Here is a 22,650-nt window from a genome sequence, read left to right on the forward strand (position 1 = left end):
ATAGATTAGTTCCAAGAATACATCACATTAAATCAATTACTGTTAATTGAATTTCTACTGTGTGCAATGCACTATGCTAGGTAAAACAGGGAATACAAGCAGCTAGAATGCCTTCTCTTCTGAAAAACCTGCAATCAAATTGCAGAGGAAAGATAAATGTACAGAATATTAAATAGATGATTCAAAAACTTCAAAGCAACAGTAAGAGGAAAATCACAGGACAGTACATGGGTCATTGCTTAATGATGTATGAAGACAAAAATGCTACAGGAATTCAATTATCATGGATTTAATCATGGATTTAATACAGAAGAAATTTACCTTTCCTTTAGTATCTTCTTCATTAACACTAACAACTATCATCTTGTATTACAGATATGATGAAAACATATCTGGAATTTAGAAATAGTCAAAAGAGATCACTGTGTATCTTTTACTTCCCCTTCCCAAAGGAATATGTGATTTTCTAGGGATGTACCTTTGCTTGATTATGTATTTATTGTTGATTAGGAGATTTTGCAATTCTGTAAAAGTAGAGATTGGCTTATAGAAAACAAGTAACAATGATTCTTATCTGAGAGTAATGCAAATAGATTGTTATTTAACAATACAAGTGGATTTTATCCAGTAGGAAAAGTAACTATAAAGGTTACTATTTATTGTTCTATAACACATCAATCAGATTTTTTAACTATTAGCAAATTCATTTCAGTATTCCTTTGACAAACCAATCTATAAATCTCCCCTCCTCAAATTCTCCTTTGAACATATTTAACATTTACTGGTTCCTTCATTAGTAAGTGAGTAGAATAAAATTTTTGTTTTCACACGTTTTACCACCAGTATCATGATAATGAACATATCCGTTGTGTCACAAAGTTTCCTTGTGTTTTATTGTAGCCCTCCCCCCTTCTCCATCTCTCTGATAGCCTATCCCAGACAACAATTGATTTGCTTTCTGTCACTATAAATTGGTTTACATTTTCTAGAATTTTATACAAATTGAATCATATAGTATATATATACATACACACACACACACACACACACACACACACATATATATATTTCTTCCTGACTTCTTTCACTCAGCACAATTATTCTGATATTCATTTAGATTGTCACATGTATGAATAGTCATTCTAAGTAGTAGTCTATTGTACGGACATACCATATATTTTATTCACCTGTAATGGACAATTGTTTCTAGTCATTGGCTATTACAGATAAAATTGCTATGAACATTTGTGTACAAGTCCTTGTATGGACATATGCTTTCATTTTTCTTGGGCAAATAACTAGAAGTAGAATGGATGGAAAATATGGTATGTACACATTTGTTAAGAAAATGTCAAACTATTTTCCAAAATGATTATACTATTTTATCACACCCACTAGCAGTGTTTGATTCCTCCGTATTCTTGTCAACACTTGGGTCAGTGTATTAAATTCTAGCCATTTAACAAGTGTATAATGATATTTCTCTAATGAGTAATGTTGCTGAACATCTTTTTGTGTGCTTATTTGTCATCCATGTATCTTCTTCATGAAGTGTCTGTTCAGGTCTTCTGCTCATTTTTCACACTGGGCCTTTTGAAAAAATTTTTGACAGACTTTATATATTCCAGATACAAACACTTAAGATATATGCTTTGCAAGTATTTTCTGCCAGTCTGTTTTGTCTTTTTTCATTTCCTAGGCAGTGTCTTTTAAAGAGCCGACTTAAAATTTTGATGAAGTCTAACCAATTTCTTCTTTTGTGGATGTTACTTTTGGTGTCCCAGTGAGAATGTAAGAAATTTTATGCAACTCAAGGTTATAAAGGCTATTCTTCTTCAAGAAGTTTTGTTGTTTAAATTTTACATTTAGGTCTATTATACATTTTGAATTAATTTTTGTAGTGGCTAAGAGGTATAGATCAAAATTCTTTTTTTTAAATATTGATAGCCAACTGTTCTATCACTCTGAAAAAGACTATCCCACTGAATGACGTTCACACCTCTTGAAAATCAATTCTTCATAAATGTGTAAGTCTATTTCTGGGTTCCATTCTGTTCCATAGATATATTTGTATATCTTTGCATCAACACCTCATTGTCTTAATTATGCTGGCTTTATAAAGTCTTAAAATTGGGTAATGTTAGCTCTCCAACTTTGTTCATTTTCAAAGTTGGTTAGGTTATTTTATATCTTTAAGTCCTTTGATTTTCATATGAATTGTAGAAATCAGTTTGCCAATTTCTACAAAAACGAGATTTGAGTAGGATTGTATTTAAAATATGTATCAATTTGGAGAAAACTGAGATTTTAATATTGCATTCACATCTATCAACATGAAGTATATTTCCATATTCTTTAATTCCTCTTAGCAATGTCTTTTTATAGTTTTGAGTAGGTCTTCGCCACTTTTTGTCAGGCTTAACCCTACATATTTCATATTTTTTATTGTATTTTAAGTTGCAGTATCTTGAAATTTCAATTTCTAAATATCAAACGATGGGTTTAAAACTTCAATTTATATATATATATATATTAGGAACTCCAATACATTGTTGAATAGAAGTGATGGCAATGGAGATCCTTGTCTTGTCTATGATCATATAAGGAAAGCATTTAGCATTTTACCATTAAGTAGGTTTTTCCTAGATGCCTTTCATCAGACTAAGAAAGTTCTATCTTCTACTAGTACCATGCTGAAAGTTTTTCTTTTGAAATATCAGGAATGGATAATAATTTTTCAAATGCTTTTCTGTGTCTATTGATATGTTTTTCCTTTTATTAATAAGATGAATTACACTGCTTGACTTTAGGATACTATACCAGCCCTGAATTCCTAGAATAAACCCAACTTATTAAAAATATATTAACTTTTTAATATATTGCTAGATTTTAATATAATATCTTTTGTTTGTTATCAAGAAATGCTGACCTCATATTATGAATTGGGAAGTATTTCCTCCTCTTTAATTTTCTGGAAAAACTTGTTTATGATTATTTCTTCATTAAATGTTTAGTAGAATTTACCAGTGAAAAAGCTGTCTAGTCAAGGAGTGTTCTTTGTAGGAAGTGTTTTAGATACAAATTCAATTTCTTCATAGTTATAGGCTATTCAGATTATCTACTGCTTCTTGTTTTTTCTGTTGCTTCTTAAATTTTGGTAGTTCGTGTCCTTCAAAGAACTTGTCCATCTCACCTTAACAAGCATAAAGTTGTTCACATTATTTCCTTGTAACTTTTAATACCTATAACTTTATTGTATTGTAATTTTTAATACCTAAAACTTTATTATATTGTTTCCTAATTCCTAACATTGGTAGGTTGTATTCTCTTTTTTTTTCCCTGATCAATCGTGTTACAGGTTTATTAATTTCATTGATCTTCTCAAAGAACCAGCTTATGGTTTCATTGATTTTCTCTATTGTTTTTGTTTACTATTTTACTGATTTCTGCTTTGATTTTTATCATTTTCTTTCTTCTAAGATTTTATTTTTTTAAGTAATTTCCACATCCAACATGGGGCTTAAACTTGTGACCCTGAGATCAAGAGCTGCACACTCTACCAACTGAGCCAGCCAGCGTCCCTATTATTTTCTTTCTTTTCATTGAATTTAATTCCCTCTTCTTAGTTTTTTAAAGTGGAAGCTAAGGTCAGTGATCTGACACTTCTCTTTTCTAATACAGGTATCCCCTGCTTTTCAAAAGTTTGCATTACAACACTTGCTTTCTATGAAATACTTACATTAGAACTCAGCTTTTTTGCTAACTAAAATCAGAAGATTGTTGCTTTTACAAAAAAAGGTGAAAAAAGTAAAAATAGCATTCAGCATTTGTTATAGAGGCAGTGTGCATCCCAAGAAGCCAGAGTGGTACCACCGAACTCCTTCCCTGGGAACTGCACTCAGTATCTCAGCATCAAGCTGCCATCACTTTTAACTGCCTGTATCTGTGCTTTATCTCAATTTATTCTGTGCATCCTTTAGGAAGATGTGTCTTAAGGTATCAGCCTGGGAGGCTATTTTTTGGGTCTTAAAAAGCTCAAAACTTTTCTCCATATAAATTAATGCTGTTTCTTTGCTTTATGTCATTTTGGCTTAGGAAAGGTTTTACAGGAATGCTTTACTTTCAAATAGTGGGGGAAATCTGTGTTGATATTTAGTGATAAAAATTCTTATTAAGGGTCACCTACGTAGCTCAGTTAGTTAAGTGTCTGCCTTCAGCTCAGGTTGTGATTCCAGGGTCCTAGGATTGAACCACGTGTTGGGCTCCCTGCTCACCCGAGTCTGTTTCTCCCTCTGGCCTATTTGTGCTCACTCTCTAATAAATAAATAAAAATCTTTAAAAAGTTTTCCTATTAAGTATTGCTTTAATTTAGATTCATCCCAGAAATTTGCATATGCTGTTTTCATTTCTATCAATGTAAAAACAAATTCTAACTTAATTTTTTATTTCTTCTCTGTCCTTTGGGTTATTTAGATATGTATTACCTTCCACATATTTGGGGATTTTTCAGAGGTCTTCTTGGTATTTTTAATTTAATTCCATTGAGGTTAGAGAACATATCTTGTATGACTTAAATCCTTTTACATTACATTAATTTATAAATAATACATTTATTTTCTTATCTTATGGCCCCAGAAATGGCCTATCTTTGTAAATGTTCCATTTGCATTTGAAAATAATGTGCATCCCAGCTGTTTGGTAGAGTGTTCTAAAAATGTCAATCAGGTCAAGTAGGTTGATATTGTTCAAATCTTCTACAGTCATAATTTTTTGTGTACTTATTCCATCAATTATCAAGAGAAGGGTATTAACATATTTCACTTCAATTGCATATTTGTCTATTTCTCCTTGCAAGTCTATCAATTTTTTCTTTGTATCTTGAAGCTCTGTTGTTAGATCAACAAATATGTTTTTTTTTTAGATTTTATTTATTTATTCATGAGAGATATACAGAGAGAGAGGCAGACATAGGCAGGGGGAGAAGCAGGCTCCCTATGGTCAGTCTGATGCTGGACTTGATCCAAGACTCTGGGATCACAACCTGAGCCAAAGGAAGATGCTCAATAACTGAACCACCCAGGCATCCCCAATAAATGTTTTCTTGATGAACTGATTCTTTATTATTATGAAATAGCTGTCACTGGTATTAATACTTTGCTCTGAAATTTACCTTTTCTGACATTAATACAGAGACTCCAGCTTATTTTTGACTAGGTTTAGCATGGTTTATCTTTTTTCATCCTTTTACTTTTAACTTATTTACGTGTTTTTATATTTAAGGTGAATTTCTAGAAGAATGCATATGGTCAGTTCCTACTTTTTTACTCAATCTCTCACTCTCTTCCTTTTAACTGGGGGGTTTTCCAACCATTTATATCTAATATAGATAGGTTTAAATCTGTTTCTTGGTGACTACCTGTTCCATTGTCCTTTATTCACTTTCTCCTTTTTTTTTTTTTCTTTTACTGCCTTACTTTGGGATAAATATTACTTTATGATTTGTTTTTACTGTCTTTCTTGGCTTATTAGCTATAACTGCTTGTCTTGTTATTTTATTGGTTTCATTAGGGTTCACAGCATATTATCTTCAACAGAGTCTACCTTCAAGTGATATACTATTTCACGTACAGGTTTTCCTAGAGTGTTCTTATGAAACCTTTTATAAGTCAAAACTGCATAAAGTGAAAAAAGCAATTACCATCTTGTAGAAGTGAAAATCAGCTTTGAATTTCTTTTGGTTAGCAAAAACAGGTACTAATGTAGGTGTTTTGTAAAAGCAGAGGCACAAAGCAAACTTTCAGATAACCAGGAAACCTATTTATAGTGTAAGAGCTTATAACATTATGCTTCCATTTCTTTCCTCATAGCCTTTATGTTATTGTTATAATACAATTTACTAACATATACGTATAAACTCCTAAATACATTATTTTTGTATAAGCAAATGTGATTACATTACCATAAGAAAAATATCTTTTATAGTTAGCTATATGATTATCATTTCTGATATTCTTCAATAGTTTGTGCAGATCTACTTTCCTTCTGATTGAAGGACTTCAACATTTCTTGTACTGAGTCTCCTGGTGATTTCTGAAAAAGTATTTGCCTTTGTTTTTGAAATATATTTCCACTGGGTATAAAACTCTAGGTTTGATGTTGCTTTCTTTCAGTATTTTAAAGATATTGTTCAACTCTTTCTCTTTGCATTGTTTTTGACAAGAAAGTTGCCATCATTTTTATCTTCATACCTCTGTATATAATGTCTTTTTTCCCCCTCTGCCTCCTTTTAAGATTTTCTCTTGCTTTACTGCTTTGATTTCTATGTATTTGGTGTCATATTTTACTGTCCTTGGGGTTTGATGAGCTTTTGGAATGTGCAAGATCATAGTTTTCATCAAATCTGGAAAAATTTTAGACGCTATTTCTCCAAATATTTTCTTCTGACTCCAACACCTCCTGCAGGTGCTCTAATTATGCCTATATAAAGTTGTTTAAAATAGTCCTACAGATCTCTAATTCACTGATGTGTTTTTCTTTTTTGGTTCCTTTTGTTTCATTTTTTAAAAAGTTTTATTTATTTACTCATGAGAGACATAGAGAGAGAGGCAGAGACATAGGCAGAGGAAGAAGCAGGCTCCATGCAGGGAGCCTGATGGGGAACTCGATCTTGGGACTTGATCCCGGGACTCCCGGATCATGCCCTAGGCAGAAGGCAGGTGCTAAACTGCTGACAACCCCCCCCCCCCACAGGGATCCCCTCTTTTGTTTAATTTTGGATTGTTTCTATGGCTATGTCTTCAAGTTCGCTAATCTCCTATGTTAATTTGCTGTCAATCCTATCCAGTGTATTTTTCATATCTAGTTTGTAGTTTTCTTATCTAGAAGTTCACTCTGGGTCTTATATAGGTCTCTATTCAACTTTTTGAAAATATGGAATACAGTCATAGTAACTATCCTAATGTCCTATTAATTCTAACATATATGTCAGTCTGGGTCAACGGATTCTTCTCATAATTGGTCCTGATTTCCTGCATATTTACATGCCTGATACTTGCATGAATTTCATCTTGTTGGATGCTAGGTATATGTATATTCCTAAAAATATTTCTGAGTTTTCTTCTGGTTAGAAATTTTCAAATTCCATATACAAATCACATGCAACCAAGGATTTCATAAAATTGGTATCAGATTGGTAATGGTTCTGACCAAAACTAAAATATCAGTAACTTTTTACAAAACCAAGCCACCTATTAATCTGTGGTATGTTCTAGAGCATCACTGCGATTGTAGTGACTCTAGATGCTTAGACTCCTATCTAAACATTTTTAGTTTGTGATAACTGTAAGAAATCATCACTTTACATTACTAAAGGAAGAAGAAAAAAAGGGATCAAAACAAAGATGGCACAAGTGGGATTTTCTCATCCTTTTAAAGCCCAAACAAAACATAACCACTTCTGCTAAACTTCCGCCTTTGTATACCTATTCATAAAGATTTTTAAGACAAAGCCAGTTTTAGAAACCAGAGCAGTTACTTGGAAATAATTTGCTCCTTTTGGGTTCTGCTTTTATTTTGTTTGGATGGTCCAAAATAGCACTCGATCTAGTGCTAATTATCCCCCAGTACTGAGATGAAACCTTCCTGGGTACTCTATCCAACGTTCCACTATTCATGAGGTTTTCCACTTCAGCTGTTGGGAGTCTGGCAATATTCTTGGCTCTGTGTGAACTTCTGGTACTGTTCCTTTCCACTGTTTTTGGATTATTATTTTCTCTAACATTGAGTAGTTTCCTTATATCCATGTGCCAATCAGTACTCTATCAAATAACTGAAAGAGATTTTCTGACCTCTGGGGCTCTCTCTCTTAGCATGTAGCTCTTTCTTTGATGGTTTGTCTTGTGAACTCTAGCTGTTTTGTTCTCCCCAAACTCTCATCTCTACCTCTTCAACTCAGCCTGGCTAGGATACTCCTCCCTGAGCCACCGTCTGGAATCCTTTCAATGTTATGAGTGAGAAAAATTGTTAAGCTCACCTTATTCATTCCTTCTCCCTATGACTCACTTTCTTTCATTAACTTAATTTCCTAAAAACTGGCTGCTTATTGTTTTCTAAGGTGGAAGGGTAAATCCATTTCTATTATTCCATCTCAAACACAAGTGGAAGTGAAATCTTGATAATTTTAATTCATTAGTTTTTAAGATCCATTTGTTTTAAAATCTATTTGGTACCAGTGCCCAAGGCCAAGATTTTATTACTTCACTTGGATTACTGTAGTTGCTTCCTCTAATTGTCTTCTTTGTCTAGACTTTTGTTCCCCCTTAAATTCTTCCTCCACATAGTGAACTGAGTAATACAAGTGAAATATACTTATTTTTATTCACTTTAAAACTCCTTCTGTGTTCGCACTACCTACAGATAAGATTTAATTTCCTCAACACAGCATATGAGCTCTTCATGACTTAAGTCTGCAGAACTTGGCAGCCACCTCCACATGCCATACTTTAAATGCTAGCAACGATGACTTGTACCCACTTTTTATCCTCAGCACATTTTTCCTTATTTCTGTGCATTTGCTTACATTGTTAGCTCTGTCTAGAAATATTGCTTTCTCTTCTTCCTCTCTTGCTAATTTTTCATCCTTAAAGTTTCACCTCAGATGTTACCTTCTTCAGGAAGCATCATCCTTCAGTGTAGGATAGGAGCTCCTCTAATACTTGTGCACACTTTTACAAATGCAACTTGATATGTTACATATAATTATGTTCATGGGTTGATCTTTTACACTTTACCATAAGCTACTTAAAGGCAAGTTTTATATCTTAATCAACTTTGGGAACTCAATGACAGATACATAGTTCGCACACAGTAGATGCTTAATAAATCCATATGGAACTGGAAGAGTCAATTATTACAACATGTATACCCTCTTTTTCATTTTAACCTGGAAAAATTGCCTGTTAGTTAGTTCTTTTATGCCATTCTGAAGTACCTGGCATAATAGTAAGCTTGCAGTTTGCTAAATAAAATATGAGTAGGCATTTTTTATTGTGATTTCAATACTTTTCTTCAGGTATCACCATATTTCTCCTCTAAGCCTGAGAATGGTCTAAAATCTTCTTAAGCTCTGAGATACCAATTCAACAATATACTTCCAGTCTTTGATGGTATTTTATATTCTTTTTTTCTGAATGATAATGATAATACAGAGCTCTTGAAGTATCACTTACAAGTCATATGTAATTGATAATTTTGGCAAAACTAGAATAAAACTGGTAATGCTTCTGGACCAAAAGTTAAAAATTGTAAATACTCTGATAAATACTTTGTAAAATCAAATCACCTGTTGATCTGTAGTATGTTCTGTAGCATAGTCATGACTGTAGATCCTATTTGAACATTGTCAGTTTGCAGTAAGTGCAAGAAATGATCACTTTGTAGTACTAAAAGAAGAGAAAAATATATTTAAGGATTCTATGATACAGTTGGGATTCATTTGTCCTTTCAAAACCAAATCCAAGTATTACCATTTCTACTAACACTCCTGCTTTTGTATACTTTACAATAAAGATTTTAAGATGAGTGGTTTTTAAGTTACCATAAAAAACTCATTCCATTTTATGAAAAATGTAAATAGAAAACATCCACAAATACTAAGCTAAGACTCTGTTATCTCTCATTAAATTAGAAACAAAATAAAACATATCCTAAATTTGAATCTCTTTCTAGCTATAAATTTCAGTGAATAAAATGAAATTTCTCTTAAAGAAGAGACGATATGAAGGAATGAAAATGATATATATGACTGCAAACAGTGGCTTACAACCTTAAAACACTGGATTATTTTACATACTGTACCATGTCTTCTAATATTTTATCTTAAATAATAATGAAATTATTACTTGCAAAAAAACATTTGTTTTTTATTTGTTTATAATTTTTAGGCCCTGGGCAGCCAATTATGAAGATCTGACATTAGATGTTTATGCAAGTTACTTAGCCTCTCAGAACACTTACATCTTCATCTATAAAGCTAGAATAGCTCTCTCAGACTACTGCAGAAATGTCCTAAAGAGGGTAGGTTTCCACTAAATGTCAGTTTCTTGTTCCGTCTCCATTAACTGATCAGAATTTTAATTAAAGTGGGATCAAGTGTGCAGGCAAGGCACACCTGTGAGTACTATTGTAGCTTCCATGAAACAACTTTACTCTTTTCCTCTCCTGAGAGAACATATTTGATTTCTTTCACATATTAATTACTGTTCTATTTATGGAATCCAATACTTCAATATTTTACTAAACATCACTTTTTAAACATTTAACAACTGCAAGAAAAGTCAATTCCACTACTATTAAATATTTCTATGGCTTCTTATTTCTTTACTCCAATAATAAAAAAATTCTTTTGGATAAGTGTATGATTTCATTTTTGTCTACTTATAGATGTTTTATTAACTCCTTTTAACTGAATTCACTGAACTCATGTAGTATGTAGTATACGATCTTTTTCTATATTGGAAAAAGTTATACTAAAATAATTTATTAAACAGTCATTCCATTTTATTTTTACAATGTTTGTATTGTTAAACAATTTATTTTTGGAGTCCCTACTGTTTTTTATAAGTGTAGTTGTTTCACTGAGTGTCAAATAACTATACAGTCCCAGAAATAAAAACTGATACTTTTGCCCATTTATTTAAATTTTTTATAATGAAAACTTCAAACCTACCAGAGAGAATTATATCATGACTCTGCATGTACCAGGCATTCAACCTTAACAATGATCAACTTATGGCCAATCTTATTTCACCTGGCCCATCTACTTCTAGCCTCCCATTTTATTTTGAAGCAAATCTAAGATATCAAATTATTTTATCCACAAGTATTTCAATACATACTCCCAAAAGATTTGAATTATTAATAAATAAAACATAACTATTGTCTAAACTATATAATCATAATTCCTTAATTTTATCAAATATTCCACCAATGCTCCAATTTCCAATTGTTTTGTGTTTGTGTTTAAGTCTGTTTATTTTTATTTATTATTATTTTTAAAGATTTTATTTATCTACTCATGACAGAGAGAGAGAGAGAGAGAGAGGCAGAGACACAGGTAGAGGGAGAAGAAGCAGGTTCCATGTAGGGAGCCCGAAGCGGGACTTGATCCTGGATCTCCAGGATCACACCCGGGGCCAAAGGTGGCGCTAAACGGCTGGGCCCCTGGGGCTGCCCTTTAAGTCTGTTTAAATCAAGCTCCAAATAAGATCCACACATTGCATATATTATACATTGTAATTGGTTATCTTTCAAATTTCTTTTATTTATTTATTATTTTTAAAAATTTTTTAAAGATTTCATTTATATATTCATGAGAGACACAGAGAGAGAGAGGTAGAGACATAGGCAGAGAGAGAGGCAGGCTCCATGCAGGGAGCCTGATGTGGAACTCGATCCTGGGACTACAGACCACGCCCTGGGCTGAAGGCAGGCACTAAACCACTGAGCCATCCAGGGATCCCCCTCAATTTTTTTAATCCGTGGACGACTCCTCTACTTTTTTTTTTTCCTTACAATTTATTTGTTGACAAAATTGTCAATTGTCCTATGAGCCTCCCACTACCTAGTTTTGCTAATTGCATTCCTGGGTGGTAATATAATGTTTCTTTGACCTTCTATAAATTGATAATTGGAGCTGGGGGCCAAAATGATTCAAGTTTGAATTTTTGACATCTACATTTCATATGTGAGGTTATGATGAGCCATTAAGTAGTACTTGTGAAATTTTGACAGTGATGGATGATTAATTCCTTTTTTTAAAAATTTTTATTTATTTATGATAGTCACAGAGAGAGAGAGAGAGAGAGAGAGAGAGAGAGAGAGAGAGAGAGAGAGACATAGGCAGAGGGAGAAGCAGGCTCCATGCACTGGGAGCCCGACGTGGGATTTGATCCCAGGTCTCCAGGATCGCGCCCCTGGGCCAAAGGCAGGTGCTAACCGCTGCGCCACCCAGGGATCCCGGATGATTAATTCCTAAATTTGTTCTTTCATTAATAGTTGGACAATGGTGATATTCTATCCTACCTTTTTCACCTATAAGTTGGAATTCTTCTATAAAAATGAATTTCTCCTCATCAATACATAAGAAAAGGCAAGATAAATACTGGATTCTTCATTGACCAGTTTTCAAAATGAATTGGCTCCCTAAAATGGTAATTTTTAATAGTCTCACTATATCTGATGTGTTTTAATCCTCAGTAGTTATTATCCTTATTAGAAACCTCTTTACTCGGCTCCCGAGTGCTTTTCACAGAATGCCAAATAAACTTTGAGTGCATCCTTTCTATCTACTATTCAAAATATTTCAGGTTTACCTTGCATATTTTGTATCCCAGACATAGCCATTTCTTCAAAAAGCTAATTCTTTTTAGAGAAAGGTTTATTGGAGACCCCAATTTTGTAACCATTTATTTTGTATACGAATTTTACAGCATTTAGTTTTAAAACATTGATATTTTTAAAAAAGATTTTATCTATTTGAGAGAGAGAGAGCATGCATGCACAGAAGCAGAGGGAGCAGCTTGCAGAGTGAGAGGGAGAAGCAGACAGCCAGATGTGGGCTTGATCCCTGAATCCTGGGATCATGATCTGAGCCAAAGGCAGACACTTAACCAATTGAGCCACCCAGGAGTCCCATTATTGATATTTTAAATCTACAGATTGACCTGAGGAATACTGTCACTTTTATTATAGTTATTATTTTTTAAAAAATTATTCAGGTACCCTCGCTCCTGTTGTCTCTCTTTTTACTAGGTCTTTTGCATTCCACTATAGTAAAACTAAATATATTTTTGGTAAAAGTTGTTTAAATTGGGAACTTGGTAATAATATTTGTTTAATATTGGGAAACTAATAGGTAATGTTTTAAAAGAAAAGGAAGTGTCTAAGTATTAAAAGAGAGAGAGAGAAAAGAGAGAGGGATTATTCTTTGGGGAATCAAAGGACCTGGTTTCTGCATCTACTTAGCTTCAAATGGATATAATTACCAATTAGTTATAATAATTGAAAGTCGTTGCCTTTGGAAAATGGGAAATGAAGTGAGGTACAGGGGTCAGGGATTGTGTTTTTAATAATCCTTATAGAAATGTTTGATTCTTTATGTGCATTCATAATTCTGAGAAAAAAATTAAATTAAAATTAAAAATTCAATTATTACTTTCTAAAAGAAAAGAAGTCAATGTTCTTATATAATTATATTTATCTTAGACTGACTCTTTCAAGAAGACACAAATGTTGCCACAATTATCAATATAGATTACTTTCCCAGTCTTAAGACTGGGAAAACCATAATGTAAAACATTATGTAAAACTAACACATATCTATATTTCTCAATATAATGTAGAAATACCCTATAAAATAACTTTTAAATTCAGTAAAAGGGCAGCCCCGGTGGCGCAGCGGTTTGGTGCCGCCTGCAGCTTGGGGCGTGATCCTGGAGACACGGGATCGAGTCCCACATTGGGCTCCCTGCATGGAGCCTGCTTCTCCCTCTGCCTGTGTCTCTGTCTCTCTTTGTGTTGCACATGGATAAATAAATAAATTTTAAAAAATAAATAAATAAATAAATTCAGTAAAAATGTCAATACATAAAAGCTTACTCTTACATGAACAGTTAGGCTGTGAATTAAATCATATCTACTCTGTATATAATAAGGATTTTTCTCACAGTAAATCTAAAACACAGGCATAATCTTTGGAACTTAGAAAACTTTTTCCCCTAAATTGTTAAAATTATCATTAATCTTTAACTTTGATTTGCTAAATAGATAAAACTAAGAAGAAAATTATATTTAAGCAATGTTCTCCTTAATAGTCCCATTGTCAACATTAGCTATTTAAAGCTGGAATGTCCAAATGGGCTTTTATTTTTGTGTGTCGAGTTATTTCAGGGTAGTTTCATTTAACTGTGGTTATCTGTATAGTTAATGATGTATTTATTTTTAAAGACAAAAATCAACTTAGCAAGTACTTTACAATTATTATCAGTTATCTTTTTTAAAAAATATTTTATTTATTTATTTGTGTGAGAGAGAGAGCACACATGATCACAAGCAGGGAGAGAAGTAGAGGGCCTGGGAGAAGTAGGCAACTTGCTGAGTGGGGAGCCCAACACAGGTTTTGATCCCAGGACCCCAGGATCATGACCTGAGCCGAAGGCAGACGCTTAACCAACTGAGCCACCCAGCTGCCCCTATTATCAGTTACCTTAAAAATCTTTTCTCTTACCATTTTGGATGAGTTGAACATGGCCTCCTAAGAGCCAGAAGAGAGAATCGGTCACAATTTGGAACGAGTGTAGTAATTCATCTTTTTCTTCACCCTTAATACACACATAAACCAAATTTACTTTTCTGTAATTGCTTTATTTAAAAAAAAAAAAAAAAAAGAAGGGAAACTTCTCTCTGGGGAGTCTGAGGACCTGGTTCCTCATCTTACTTAGTTATTCATGATCTTGTAGCCTTTAGTTTCTCAATTTATAAAACTTGTGTTACAGTCTAGTAATACCTACTCTACTTACTAGAGAAATGGTTGTTACCCAGAGGTGAAATGAGACTACATGTTTTAAGAACTACAAGTTGATATACTAGGATTTCTCAACATTGGCTATGCATCAAAATCACTGTGGAGCTTTTTTTTTTTTTCCTTTTTTAACAAAAAAGCCTATACCCATGTATAGGCTTTAACCCAAACATACTGAATTTGAATCTCTATAGTCAAAGCCAGACATCCGTATTTTTACAAAGTTGAGTAGGTGATTTGGTTATGCAGTCGGGTTGAAAATCACTGCTCTATGCAAATGTGTCAGCATGGAAAGCATTATTATTAGTGCATTTCAGTTGTAGCTTCTAACCTATGACTCCATGAGAGCAGAGACCATATTACTTAGCTCTCCACTAAACATTCAATGTCTGAAACAGTTCTGACATCGTAAATGTTCAATCTGTATTTATTCAACAAATAAGTGACAATTATTTTATACTTTTTCCTTTCTGGAAAGTAGGGTGAGAAATTATTCTAGATTAGAATATGTGTCACAGTGGCAAATAAGAAGCAGATTTCATTAATAATTCTGTCATTTGGGGCCATGTAACCTCAGTGGAAAGTTGTAAAAAGGCCACTAATTTTATCCATGTCTTATATGTTTGTACTAGCACAAAACTAATGATGACAGCATTATGATTGCAATGATTATTCTTTGTAATAATACAAGTATTTTCTTCCTGTTGTTTTAGCACAGGGTTAGATAGGTGCTTAAACAGACATATGCTAACTTAAATACAACAATCAAAAAATTCAAAAAACAAAAAAGAAAGAAATGTCACATTACATCAAGATAATGTTGGGCTCCTAGACTTCCTATTTTCCTTAAAAAATCCATTAGATAATGCCACCTGTAAATTCATGGTTTTTAAGACTGATTAAGAAAACTTATCCTTAAATCATTTCAAAATTTTGGGATAGATTATTTTTCTTATGGCATATAAAAATGTAAATATACACATGTGTACCTATGTATGCATATATATGTATGTGTGTGTATTATTTTAACCTGTCTGCATCACCATGTGACCTACTATCCATATGCTAGCTAATTAAATTTTTTTTTGATTGGGAAACACCTAGGCAGATATAACTAGTAAGTTCTCTTGTAATCTCCAGCCCTATTTTAATTTTATCCTGTGGTAAGGTGGCCCTCAGCCCTCTTCTGTAGGTGGTTTATCCCCTTTGATGTATTACTAAAAAAGTTTTTTTTTTTTTTTAAGATTTTAATTGTTTACTCATGAGAGGCACACACACAGAGAGAGAGAGAGAGAGAGAGAGGCAGAGACACAGGCAGAGGGAGAAGCAGGCTGGATACAGGAAGCCTGATGTGGGACTTGATTCTGGCACTCCAGGATCATACCCTGAGCCGAAGGCAGACGCTCAACCACTGAGCCACCCAGGCGTCCCCTAAAAAAGTTTTTAGTCTCTATACAAATAACACAATAAAGAACAGGAAGATATTATGAAAAGTATCAATGACTATATAAGTGAAAAGAATGTAATTACTATTGCTCCTTATGTTCAATACAAGTACTCTGAAGAAAATATAAAGCTGTCTTAATAGTCTGAGCTATTCATGAGATAGAAATCATTTTACAAAGGAGGAAGCTGAGGTATAGTGAAATCAAGTAATCTGCCTAAGATTAGTTTGTGGCATAGCCAGGAAGAGAAATGAAGTCTCACACAAATTCCCATAGCTTGTGACACTTTAATTAACTCGAATTAATTAAATCTAGCCGAGAGGCAAAATTTATTTAATGCTAACATCCCTCAAAATGCCAATGGAGATGCTGGAAGAATTTCTGACCTATTATATAGAAAGCCTATACTCTAAGTTTAATTCTGCCAATAATACTTCATATACTCAAATCACTATCTTATCCATATTATATGTCTCATTCAATTTCACTCATAATTTTTTAACTGGTTGGGTTTTTTTAATTAAAAATACATGTCTTAGGTTTTCTATAAGGAATATCTAAAAATCCTGTCTATTCTATTAGCCTAGGCATTAAGTACAACACTGTGTCTATTCATTATATACTTAAAATACTCTAAATGGAATTTAATATCCTATGATGACTTAGTTATTTCTCTTCATAATTCACAAAATAGTGAATTTGCTCAATCTTTAATATAGCAGTAGGCCCAAATGTATTCATAGCCAAGAACTACTACAATATAAAAGAGTTTCAGCGTTGTAAACTTATGATTCCAATAGATACTATAACTGGATTGACCTGACATTCACAGAACAACAAATGCAGAGTTCACATTCAAGTATACAGGCAGTCCTTGCTTTTTGCATGGTACCCTGTTAAATGAAACTTGTGCATATCAAAATCTTTACGTGGTTCTGATATGCATGAGATTCAATTAAGATGGCACAAGTGCAAAGCAAGGACTTATAATGAAACATTCACCAAGATAAAAGGGCCATAAAACAAGTCTGGATTGAAATGATAAAGTATGTTATCTGACCACAAGAAAATTAAGGTAGAAACTGGTAACAGTAAAACATCAAGAAAATTCACTCTTATGTGGAATTTAAGAAACAAAATAAACCAGCATAGGGGAAAAAAGAAAGGTAAACCAAGAAACAGACTCTTAACTACAGAGCACAAACTGATGGTTACCAGAGGGGAGGTTGTTAGGGGGATGGGTTAAATTCATAATGGAGACTAAGGAATGCACTTGTGATGAGCAACAGGTATTGTATGGAACTGTGGAATTACTAAAGTGTACACCTGAAAGTAATATTACACTGCATGTTAACTAGCTGGAATTCAAATAAAAACAAAATATTTCTAAAATATTTGGGAATTAAGCAACATACTTGTAAGTAACCCATGGGTTAAAAAAAAAAAAGATACACATAACATTTAGCATAATTGATCCAAGAAATACTTGTTGGATTGAACAAGCCCTATGCTTAGGTTGAAATATTTCAACTATAGAAAGTCTGAAGAAATAAAACAAATAACCTTTATTGTTCTTTGCCACTGAAGCTATTAGAAAAGTGCTAGGCCACAAAACAATACTTTCCTCTACTGCTAATTTAAGTGGAAGATATGTTTTTGGAAGATGCTATGGAAATAAATGTCTATGGGTGCTGTGCTGTTCAAAATTACGCAGAAGGCAGATCCTTCAAAAAGTTATACAGAATGCATTAGCCAGCAGTTTAAAATTTCACATATAGAGATTACTTTTTGTTGTAATTTTTAAATGCTTCAATCTACTATGCTAATTGTACTTTCAGGCAAATACTACACATGTGAACATCTTCTCAAGAATTCTGGCTATTAAAACACTAAATAGGAAGAGTAGGAAGATGGCGGAAGAGTAGGGTCCCCAAGTCACCTGTCCCCACAAAATTACCTAGATAACTTTCAAATCATCCTGAAAACCTACGGCTTGAGATTTAAAGAGAGAAGAGCTGGAATGCTACAGTGAGAAGAGTTAGCACTTCTATCAAGGTAGGAAGACGGGGGTTGTGGGGGACAAAAGGCACCCAAGGGCGAGGGGCCCTGCGAAGAGTTGGGCTAAGGCCAATCGGCAAGTGCCCGAAGGACAGGAAAGCCCCGTCCCCAGAGAAGCAGGAGCTTCACCAATCTTCCCGGACAGAGAGTCACTCGCAGGGAGTTGGAGCAGGATCTCAGGAGGGGCGGGGATGCCCTCAGGCTCCGGGGAGGACACGCCACACCTCATGGCGGGGCTCCCTAAAGGGCTGCAGTGTGCACCCAGCTGGACCCCGGGAGCAGCTTGGAGGTGGCTTGGGCAGAGGCTCTGCTCAGAGGGGGCTGCGCGGGAGAGAGCACGATTCCAACAGCGTAGGCCGGGAGCCCAGGGCGCCAGGGATACAGCCCAAGATCCGCCCAACCCCGGGAGCATCCAAGCCCCTGCGGATTGAGAGCTCCGGTAGCTACTGCGGGAGCTGACTCCAGGGCTGGAGAGCTGGCCACCACTGTTGTTCCTCCTGGGGCCTCACAGGATAAACAACCCCCACTGAGCTTCATAGTGGCCTCACAGGATAAACAGGTTAAACAACTTTCACTGAGCCTTGTACCATGCAGGGGACTCAGCAGCTCCCCCAAGTGTTCACACCTGAGAATCAGCACAGCAGGCTCCTCCCCCAGAAGACCAGCTCCACAGACAGAGGAAAAACAAACTATTGACCAAGCAGCACTGGAAAGTTCCAGGGGAAGTCAAGGGATTTACAGTAAATAGAATCAGAGGATACTCCCCCTTGTTTTTTGTTTTCTGTTTGCTTCCCCCCCTTTTTTCCCTTTCTTCTCTTTTTCTTTCCCTTTTTTTAATCTTTTTCTTTTCTTTCTCTTCTCTCTTTTTCTCCTTTTCCCAATACAACTTGTTTTTGGCCACTCTGCACTGAGCAAAATAACTAGAAGGAAAAACTCACCTCAAAAGAAAGAATCAGAAACAGTCCTCTCTCCCACAGAGTTACAAAATTTGGATTACAATTCAATGTCAGAAAGCCAATTCAGAAGCACAATTATAAAGTTACTGGTGGCTCTAGAAAAAAGCATAAAGGACTCAAGAGAATTCATGACTGCAGAATTTAGGTCTAATCAGGCAAAAATTAAAAATCAATTAAATGAGATGCAATCCAAACTAGACGTCCTAACGACGAGGATTAATGAGGTAGAAGAACAAGTGAGTGACATAGAAGACAAGTTGATGGCAAAGAGGGAAACTGAGGAAAAAGAGAAAAACAATTAAAAGATCATGAGGATAGATTAAGGGAAATAAATGACAGCCCCAGGAGAAAAATCTACGTTTAATTGGGGTTCCCGAGGGCGCCGAAAGGGACAGAGGTCCAGAGTATGTATTTGAACAAATCATAGCTGAAAACTTTCCTAATCTGGGAAGGAAAACAGGCATTCAGATCCAGGAAATAGAGAGATCCCCCCCTAAAATCAATAAAAACCGTTCAACACCTCAACATTTAATAGTGAAGCTTGCAAATTCCAAAGATAAAGAGAAGATCCTTAAAGCAGCAAGAGACAAGAAATCTCTAACTTTTATGGGGAGAAATATTAGATTAACAGCAGACCTCTCCAGAGACCTGGCAGGCCAGAAAGGGCTGGCAGGATATATTCAGGGTCCTAAATGAGAAGAACATGCAGCCAAGAATACTTTATCTAGCAAGACTCTCATTCAGAATAGGAGGAGAGATAAAGAGCTTCCAAGATAGGCAGAAACTGAAAGAATATGTGACCACCAAATAAGTTCTCCAAGAAATATTAAGGGGGACTCTGTAATAGAAAGAGGAAGTCCAAGGGAACAATCCACAAAAACAGGGACTGAATAGGTATCATGACACTAAATTCATATCTTTCAATAGTAACTCTGAATGTGAATGGGCTTAATGACCCCATCAAAAGGCGCAGGGTTTCAGACTGGATAAAAAAGCAAGACCCATCTATTTGCTGTCTACAAGAGACTCATTTTAGACCTAAGGACACCTACAGCTTGAAAATAAAAGGTTGGAGAACCATTACCATTCAAATGGTCCTCAAAAGAAAGCAGGGGTAGCCATCCTTATATCAGATAAACTAAAGTTTATCCCGAAGACTGTAGTGAGAGATGAAGAGGGACACTATATCATACTTAAAGGATCTATCCAACAAGAGGACTTAACAATCATCAATATATATGCCCCGAGTGCAGGAGCTGCCAAGTATATCAATCAATTAATAACCAAAGTTAAGACATACTTAGATAATAATGCACATACTTGATGACTTCAATGTAGCGCTTTTTACAATCAACAGGTCTTCTAAGCACAACATCTCCAAAGAAACAAGAGCTTTAAATGATACACTGGACCAGATGGAATTCACAGATATCTACAGAACATTACATCCAAACTCAACTGAATACACATTCCTCTCAAGTGCACATGGAACTTTCTCCTGAATAGACCACATACTGGGTCACAAATCAGGGCTTAACCAATACCAAAAGATTGGGATTGTCCCCTACGTATTTTCAGACCATAATGCTTTGAAATTAGAACTAAATCACAAGAAGAAGTTTGGAAGGATTTCAAACATGTGGAGGTTAAAGACCATCCTGCTAAAAGATGAAAGAGTCAACCAGGAAATTAGAGAAGAATTAAAATGATTCATGGAAACTAATAAGAATGAAGATACAACCATTCAAAATCTTTGGGATACAGCAAAAGCAGTCCTGAGGGGGAAATACATCGCAATACAAGCATCCATTCAAAAACTGGAAAGAACTCAAATACAAAAGCTAACCTTATATCTAAAGGAGCTAGAGAAAAAACAGCAAATAGATCTTACACGCAGCAGAAGAGAGTTAATAAAGAGCAGAACTCAACGAAATTGAGACCAGAAGAACTGTGGAACAGATCAACAAAACCAGGAGTTGGTTCTTTGAAAGAATTAATAAGATAGATAAACCATTAGCCAGCCTTATTAAAAAGAAGAGAGAAAAGACTCAAATTAATAAAATCATGAATGAGAAAGGAGAGATCACTACCAACACCAAGGAAATACAAACGATTTTAAAAACATATTATGAGCAGCTATATGCCAATAAACTTGGCAATCTAGAAGAAATGGACGCATTCCTGGAAAACCACAAACGACCAAAACTGGAACAGGAAGAAATAGAAAACTTGAACAAGCCGATAACCAGGGAGGAAATTGAAGCAGTCATCAAAAACCTCCCAAGACACAAGAGTCCAGGGCCAGATGGCTTCCCAGGGGAATTCTATCAAACATTTAAAGAAGAAGTCATACCTATTCTACTAAAGCTGTTTGGAAAGATAGAAAGAGATGGAGTACTTCCAAATTCGTTCTATGAGGCCAGCATCACCTTAATTCCGAAACCAGACAAAGAACCCACCAAAAAGGAGAATTATAGACCAATATCCCTGATGAACACAGATGCAAAACTTCTCAACAAGATACTAGCCAATAGGATCCAACAATACATTAAGAAGATTATTCACCATGACCAAATGGGATTTATTCCCGGGATGCAAGACTGGTTCAACACTCATAAAACAATCAATGTGATTGATCATATCAGCAAGAGAAAAAAACAAGAACTATATGATCCTCTCAGTAGATGTAGAGAAAGCATTTGACAAAATACAGCATCCATTCCTGATCAAAACTCTTCAGAGTATAGGGATAGAGGGAACATTCCTCAGCATCTTAAAAGCCATCTACAAAAAGCTCACAGCAAATATCATTCTCAATGGGGAAACACTGGGAGCCTTTCCCCTAAGATCAGGAACAAGACAGGGATGTCACTCTCACCACTACTATTCAACATAGTACTAGAAGTCCTAGCCTCAGCAATCAGACAACAAAAAGACATTAAAGGCATTCAAATTGGCAAAGAAGAAGTCAAACTCTCCCTCTTCGCGGATGACATGATACTCTACATAGAAAACCCAAAAGACTCCACCCCAAGATTGGCAGAACTAATACAGCAATTTGGCAGTGTGGCAGGGTACAAAATCAATGCCCAGAAGTCAGTGGCATTTCTATACAATAACAATGAGACTGAAGAAAGAGAAATTAAGTCATCAATCCCGTTTACAATTGCACCCAAAAGCATAGGATACCAAGGAATAAACCTAACCAAAGTGGTAAAGTATCTATACCCTAGAAACTACAGAACGTTTCTGAAAGAAATTGAGGAAGACACAAAGAGAAGGAAAAATATTCCATGCTCATGGATTGGAAGAATTAATATTGTGAAAATGTCAATGTTACTCAGGGCAATTTACATGTTTAATGCAATCCCTATCAAAATACCATGGACTAAAACAAAACAAAACAAAACAAAACAAAACAAAAATACCATGGACTTTCTTCAGAGAGTGGAACAAATTCTCTTAAGATTTGTGTGGAACCAGAAAAGACCCCGAATAGAAGGGGAATTTTAAAAAAGAAAATCATAGCTGGGGGCATCACAATGCCAGATTTCAGGTTGTACTACAAAGCTGTGGTCATCAAGACAATGTGGTACTGGCACAAAAACAGACA

At 34.9% G+C, this 22,650-nt stretch overlaps 1 protein-coding gene across 3 annotated transcripts in view; it reads right to left on the reverse strand.

Annotated features, from left to right (window-relative positions):
• IQCB1 (IQ motif containing B1) overlaps positions 1-22,650 on the reverse strand; it is a 67,256-nt gene that overhangs the window by 36,513 nt on the left and 8,093 nt on the right. For all 3 annotated transcript variants that reach the window (XM_025990151.2, XM_025990152.2, XM_025990154.2), the window contains exons 6-7: positions 14,285-14,378; positions 9,341-9,440 (exon numbers count right to left, since the gene is read on the reverse strand). In XM_025990151.2, coding sequence (XP_025845936.1) covers positions 9,341-9,440; positions 14,285-14,378 — 194 coding nt within the window. The remainder of the gene's footprint in view (positions 1-9,340; positions 9,441-14,284; positions 14,379-22,650) is intronic.

The sequence above is a fragment of the Vulpes vulpes genome, chromosome 1 (genome assembly GCF_048418805.1).
Source record: "Vulpes vulpes isolate BD-2025 chromosome 1, VulVul3, whole genome shotgun sequence".
Taxonomy (NCBI): Eukaryota; Metazoa; Chordata; class Mammalia; order Carnivora; family Canidae; genus Vulpes; species Vulpes vulpes.